The sequence below is a fragment of the Benincasa hispida genome, chromosome 6 (genome assembly GCF_027475165.1).
Source record: "Benincasa hispida cultivar pf3 chromosome 6, pf3_genome.v1.1, whole genome shotgun sequence".
In the NCBI taxonomy this organism is placed as follows: Eukaryota; Viridiplantae; Streptophyta; class Magnoliopsida; order Cucurbitales; family Cucurbitaceae; genus Benincasa; species Benincasa hispida.
The window spans coordinates 59,501,642-59,509,000 of record NC_143483.1 but is presented as its reverse complement, the minus strand read 5'-3'; the positions used below and the strand labels follow the sequence as shown (position 1 = coordinate 59,509,000).

The 7,359-nt window shown below is 37.1% G+C and overlaps 1 protein-coding gene across 2 annotated transcripts; it reads right to left on the bottom strand.

Annotated features, from left to right (window-relative positions):
• Positions 1-87: 87 nt before the first annotated feature.
• LOC150035812 (uncharacterized) lies at positions 88-1,652 on the bottom strand. 2 transcript variants are annotated; one of them, XM_090314898.1, is made up of 2 exons: positions 1,187-1,652; positions 88-513 (listed from the first exon to the last, which is right to left on the bottom strand). In XM_090314898.1, exons 1-2 carry the CDS (start codon positions 1,574-1,576, stop codon positions 220-222), a joined length of 684 nt encoding a protein of 227 aa, XP_090171024.1. In that variant the 5' UTR covers positions 1,577-1,652; the 3' UTR covers positions 88-219. The 2 variants fall into 2 exon arrangements, with proteins under 2 accessions (XP_090171024.1, XP_090171025.1); XM_090314899.1 differs by having other exon boundaries at positions 88-402.
• Between the last annotated feature and the right edge of the window lie 5,707 nt (positions 1,653-7,359).

Below are 7,359 nucleotides of genomic sequence, written 5' to 3'. Positions count from 1 at the left end.
GGGATAACTTGTAGACTAGAATTCATTACAAAATTAACCATCAATAATCAATAGTTTCACTCATGTGATTAGGACTACTAAATATTATGCCCATTTAGATTCCATATCATTCATTCAACTATGATCAAACCATGTAATCTAAAGAGTTATATGCACAAATCTTTGCTGTTAACAAGGCAGCGGCTGTTTTAATGTTTTATTTCTTCCAGAAACTTTAGTTCACTCTTCTAAAATGCTCTTTTGCACCTGAGATAGCAACGAGTCAGCAAGTGGCCGCATTCCATTCGTACCAATGTACCTTGGACAGGAAGACATTGGAACAAACCGACCACCCAATTCAAGCTCTCCAACAGTGCCCTTCCACTCTTTAACTAGACCTGCAGCCAACCAACCATCGACCAACTGCGCAAATTGGTTATCAGTCACTGTAAAGAACTGAGCCGCATGATCAAAGATTAGGGGTTCGGGACCAAGACTTCTGGTCCCCATTCTTCCTCCCAACCCATGAATGCCCTGCAATGAAATGAAAATTTGAACTGCCCCCTCCTAGATTAACTAAGTTTATCAAAGATAAATTTTAACCAACATAAAATGGAGTTCAAAGGTTGCATACACATCCATTCACTAGACACTAAAAAGCCTTTTAATCAGGTTTGAGTTGCAATAGTTGATCCAACTTCTGATATACCTACCTCTCTCTCAGATTGTTTTACTTAATGAACAAGAAATTTCTCATTCGGAATATAATTTAATGATTAATAACCAAAAGTAGTCCTACATTTTCATTGAAGTAACAATTTAGCCTCTAAACTTTCATTTATAACGATTTAGTCTATGTACTTTCAAATGGATAACAATTTAGTGCCCTTATGTAACAATTTAGTCCCTACAATGAAAATTCCCATTAAAGTTAAGTGTCAATTTAGTCCCTACTATGTTTATCGATCTACACATAAGAATCCATTAAAATCAAATCTTAACAACATTTTTTCACAATTAGAAGGTATGAGTTTATGGGCTAAATCATAATCAAAGTGCATGGACCAAAATAGTTTTTTTTTTTTTTTTTTTTTTCCTAACCCAATTCAATTATGTTTGTCAACATGAAACAGATGTCATCCATGACAGAATCAGTGATAACTAAAGAAAAATTCAAATATGAAAGAGCTAACAAGTAAAAACCAACCGTGTCAAAGACGGTGGAACGAACACCCCTTTTCTCCAAACTCAGAGCACACATTATTCCCGCCATGCCGCCACCAATAATGGCAATAAGGGGGTCATCGGAGAAAGCAGAAGTGAAGGTCACTTGCTCCTGATTGAAAGTTTTCTTCAGAATCGACCTCCTAGAGGTACCGTATGATGATTTTCGACGGAATTTGGTGGTGGGTTTGTTGCCATCCATGGTGGGTTTTCTGGATTTAAGTCTGGAATTAGGTTTGGATTGCGAATCAGATGCTACAACCAAAGTGAAATTCCTATTCCGGTAGGGTTTCGAGGAGAAGATCGAAGGTTTTGAGATTTTGAGGGGTTGGAGAATGAGGGAAGAGGAAATGAAATGGGTGAAGGAAGACATGATCTTTGGAGAGAAAAGAGTGGATGAGAGGAGAGGTAAGCTTCAATAATCCCCTTTTTCGCTCTCGTGCGCGCCATTTTGTTCTTTATATTAGTTAACCAATGGTTCTTCAAACTTCATTTTTTTTTAAATGTTGAAAATTAAAAAATCTCACTTTTCCCTTCTATAGTGTCTCAAAACTAACATTGAAGTAGACTCCAATTTTAGTTTGAAATTTTAAAATATCATTCTTTTAATTCTAAAATTATTTTTGACAATTATTTTTATTGAAACACCCAGTCTTTCTTGAATCCCATTTAAAGAGAGATTCCACTAAGAGCATTTAGAGTATTCTTGAATCATCGCCTTGAAATTATCATCAATCTCTCAATGGAATCTGGTATGTTAATTATTCTTGACAATTCTTGGTAATTTGACATGAATGATTCTAGGGTTAATCTATTCAATATAGATTTAAAGTATTTATGCTAACAAGTGATGTCAGAGCATTCGACAATTATTTTATTTTGCTTTATTTTAAAATATTTATGCTAACAAGTGATATCAGAGCATACGAATTACTCAGGTGAAAAATAGTTGGTCCAAAGAAGGGCTTTTTTTTTTTATCAAGTTTATTGTCTGTACTTTGATTACTACATTGAGATTACTATTTACAATTGGTGTTTTAGCCCAAAGGCCAGACATCATTGTTGTGCTAGGTATATTGTTAGAGAACCCGCCATATATGTGAAATTATTTTGTCATATTTTAATTGTGAGTATATATTTTATTGTTTATTGTTTCAGTTTGTCTTAGTCAAATAATTGGGAATATGAGTTCAGTCCCTAAGTTGAATGGATCGAACTTCAAGTTTGGAAGGAAAACCTATAAATACTTCTTGGGTGTATGAATATGGACCTTGCATTAAGGACTGATAAACCTACTTCTACTAAAGAACAGCTGAGTATGGCTAATATTGAGAAGTGAGAACGGTCAAATCATATGTGTCTAACAAACATTAGGCACTCCATTCTGAAGTCTTTGTAGGGTTTTATCACGGAAAGTGAAAATGGCAATAAGTTCCTTGCTCAAATTGATAAATATTTTGCTAAAAGTGAAAAAGGGAAAGCAAGTAGTCTTTTGACTTCTTTAACTTCCACGAAGTATAAGAGTAATGGAAACATAAGGGTATACATTATAGAAATGTCCAATCTCACAGGTAAATTAAAGTCACTTGACATTGAGATAAATGAAAATTTACTTGTGCATTTTGTATTTGTTGCTTGTTGCATTGTTGTATGTTTATGATGATGAGGATGAATGATGATGAAAAAGATGCGCAATCTATCTCTTGGTACGAAGATGATGTTATGTGTTGGACGATGATAAATTTATGAGCATGCACACCTTGCTAATGCATACAAGTTCTCTTAAGCTAGACCCAAGTAAAAATCTAACCTAAGTATCCTGGTAAGCCTAGGGTCGAACGCCAGGACTCTAGAGTACTCTAACGTAGGTTTGGTCTTTGAATCTATTACAAAGGTTTCCTAATTGCTTGATATGAGTTGGTTATGTACACTAAACTACTGGCAAGCATTCAAAAGGAAAATCAAAGTTCAGAGAGAAAGAAAAATGTATCGTGGATGTGTGGCTTAAGCGTAGATGGTATGTTTTGATTTCCTAGTGGTAATAAAAAGCCTATATAAGCACAATGATAATGAAATGGAAATGGTATAGATGTTTGCTACAATCTAAATGTATGCGTGATGCGTTGGAGATCTGTTCTTTAATTCATGTTCAACATCTCTCGATGCGGATGCCACACTTATCCTATCTCTAGGGGTACATGCTTTGGTTAAAATGAACAAACATGTGACATGAATAATTTTATCTCTAGAATTACTTCATGCCCTAGCTTGATGTGTTCAACCTTTAAGTGCTCTCTTGAGTGACTAATTGTGTTTTCACTTCAATCAGGTGGATTCAAGTAATCAAATTTATGCATTCATCAAGCTAGAAGATTCACAAACACAAATAGTTAAAAGATTAATAGATGGAGATGTGAAGAATAGTAAAAAATGAGATTGAATTAAAGATAAGTCTTAATACAAATAATCTTGGGTCAACTAAGTGGAATAATGAATGGGAATGCACGATAAAAGAAATAAGTCAAGCTGCAGGGTTCGATCTTTTGTCCTCTTTGGCTTGTTTTTATGCTTGTTGTGACCAACTCAGTGGAGGGGTTGAAGGAGACTGATGACGGGCATAAATGCATGTCATCGTAAGCTTTTTATTTAGAATTATGAGGGCTGTTAAGCATAATATGTGGCAATTACGTTAGGAATTCATGAGAAAATGAGTTTGCGTCGTTCAGCATTAAGAATCTCGGCTAACCCACTATTATGCATTATTATGCATCAATTGTCTATCTTTGTAGCTAAAGCAAGAATCGGATGCATACGTGGAAGCCGGGCTATCGCAGAGACGATCGCATACGCTCGACGCATGAATATTGCGTCTATTAATCACATGCGGTGATCGCGTACGACAGTCGTATGGGTGTTGCAGCTATCGACTGAATGCATCCATCGGATGGGAATTGTGGTCGTCGAGCGAATGCGGTCATCAAATAGAGGATGCGGTCATCACATAATAGTTGCAGTAATCAAACGAATGCGGTCATTGCAAGATTGCGGCTACACGATAACCATAATAGAGGGATGAACGCAAGGTTGGTGAAATGAAAGCATCAATGCATATCTCGGGAAAATTAAAAGATGATGTTGACATTTCACCTACCATGCCGTTAGCAGCAGAGATTCAGAAAAGGACCAACATGCCGCAAATGTCAAAATCAGAGCAGGTCCATAATGTTGTCGACGATCAAGCTCTATAAATAGAAACCGTTGAGCATAACTTCGGATCATCCAAGGTTTCCATCCAAGTTTCTACCTTCAGGTGGATCCTTGTGATCCAGATTAACGCGTGAGAAGAAAGCTTGAGAGTTCTTCATCTCCTTCATCCATTCCAAGTGATGATCGGAGCCTTCGCTGGAGTTAGATCTCGAGAGACTTAGCTCCACCACCCTTCTATGGCACCATCGGCAACCTTGACACACATCTGCTGGAAGCAAGACATTGCTTCCAGCTGGTCCTTTCATATTCTCTTCTCTTCTTATATTGTATTGTATTACATTTTGGATTAAGAAATTAATACATTGTATGTTCAATGCATTTCTATGTTTCCTTCGATTCCATCTCCATCTTCCTTTACTTAGCATCCTTAACTTTCATCGCATCACTTAGTGAGACTGTTAGAGTAACAAATACTTAATCATGCGACATAGAAATATGAAGCATGTAACAAACTATCGAGTGGTGTGTGTTGCGTGAGTATTATGAGAAAACCTTATTTGCTTAGTGTGAAGCTATAGCAATGCTTATCTATAAGCGGACACAATGCTTGTCTATGAGTAAAATCAACAAGAACTAACTGCCTGGGAGGGTAAGTGGTTGGTCGCATTAAGCAGTGTAAGCAAGTGTTCACTAGAATAATCTTATGTCAACTAGGATTTTGCGGTTACCTTGTCTTATATATGCGTCCATCACACCTTTAGAGCTGCTCGAGAGAGAGTCTAAAGAAAGAACCTAAAACTTGAGAGAGCTAGGTTAGAATCGATGCTCGGGAGAGCTAGATTAAGATCGCATAAGCAAGAATGGAGACCTAGGAATAAGTTCTGTTTGCTAATATAAATCACGTGCATTTGCGGTGGGCATGTATGTCATGAACGCATTAGTTGGCGTTGGTTGGGGTTGCCCTTGTGGTCAAGCTAGAGTTGCGATGAAGACATCCCCATATTTTATCTGTTTTTCCATGCATTTACTATGCGTCAACATTTGTTATGTCTCTACCTCTCATTCGTATTCTCACCGCTTAATCTGTTTGTTAGGAGTAGAAGTAGTTTATAGCTTATACCCTCCATCATTCTTTTATTCAACCGCCGCAAACACATTACCGCATAGCATTTAGTTAAAAGTCCCTGAGTTCGACCTCAGATCACTCGAGAAACTTGCGTTCGCGTTATACTTGGCGTGAGCGCAAGAAAACTTGTGATAGGAATGCATGGTCATCGCATACATTCATAAACGCATAGTTTCATTTCAATGCATGACCCACTGACGCATGAGTATCAATGCATAGCTTAAGATATGCATCGCATAATTACGTTCACTAATTTTCGTCAAAGACATCTTTCTTGAGCTTCTCTCAAACAGCCCCTCGTTACTAACGATGGAGAATGGCTATCGTCCCTCCTACTTCTTGCTTGCAGACGACAAACGTGAAAAATGACTAACTCTTTAACTAACTACTGGCTAATTTTCTAACTTGCTAACTCCGTAACTTGTAGGCAGCTCCTCCTTATATAGGCAATCAACTCAGCCACTTGGTGATGTGATTGCATTAAATTCCATACCCTAGGACAATCGCCTGCCATTCTGCTTCGATCAAATGTCGCCAGTCAGATGCCCATGCCTGCAAATTGTGATTAGACATGGATTGCACAAGCCAAATGTATCTTTCATGCATCGAGTAGTCTGGACGCATGCCCCTTGTGTTGGGCTTGTCTGCAGCACTTAGTGATTTTTTTTTATTCTTGCATTAAAGTGTGTTAGTTATGCAATTTTTCACTTAAGAAGGTACTTTTGCATGAGTTTATCACATATATGCAATTTCATATATTTTTCTTCATCATGAGTGCGTTTTCATCACTTATAATCCTAATTATTCAAACTTTAAGAGAATAAATACAAGTTATCATACCCCCAAATTTTGAACGATGCTCGTCCTTGAGCATTCCAAAAATAATTCCTTAACATACTCTCATGGTCGTACACACTAGCTCCACCTCTCATCATGTCTTTTTAATCTCAAAGTGCTTGAGATTTACATTTAAAATATAAGCTTGTTCCCATCCCAGAAAAATATATACTCGATCTCTTATGCGACAAGCACATTCTTAAAAAATTATTTTGCTTTCCAAAATATTTCCATATTTCAAGTTCAGTAATGCGTTGGAAGGTTTTCTCGTTACAAAAGTCCTGTAAAAAAAAGGTTTTTATTTCTTAAAGACTACCCATGCATCGATTCAGGTAACTCGCCTTCATTTTGGCTTGCCCCCATGGATATCATGCAGACATCCAACTAGGAGCAAGTGCCTTTCACGACTAAACTCTTATCTAAGCTTTATGTTTTCTTTTTTGGGCTTAGATAGCGGAGTTTGGGATGCATTGGTTCTGCTTACTTATCTTTGTTTTGGCTTGCTCCCACGGGTGTCATGCGGACATCCAACTATGAGTAAGTGTCATTCTCAATCTTGATTCATATCAAGCTGAGTTTACCCTTGTGCATTGATAGTGAAATTTTGCTATTATGTTTAATACATACATACATACATACATACATACATACATATATATATATATACACACACACATACATACATACATATATTGAAGAATTAAATGAAATTATGAATATTTTTACGAATTAGAGAAGACATCAACTCGAACCTCCCCACCCCCAAATTTTGGAGTTTAGCAAGGTCCTCGTTGCTATGGAAACCTAGGATAGGACCAGTGGCATTATGATCCATACCCTATCACATTCGACAGGTCGATGCAAGCTCACACCACCAACTCAGGTATGTCATTAGAAGATGTGATGACAACTTGTTGATAGCAATCTTCTTTTTGAGCAGGAGATCCATAACCTCCAACAGGAGAGCTTCAATTTTCAGACTGAGG

Excerpts from the sequence above, each read along its gene's own strand:
- LOC150035812 (XM_090314898.1), bottom strand. The coding sequence starts at position 1,576 with ATGTCTTCCTTCACCCATTTCATTTCCTCTTCCCTCATTCTCCAACCC. Across the intron at positions 514-1,186 it reads GTTCCACCGTCTTTGACACG|GGCATTCATGGGTTGGGAGG; the intron begins GTTGGTTTTTAC and ends ATTTCATTGCAG.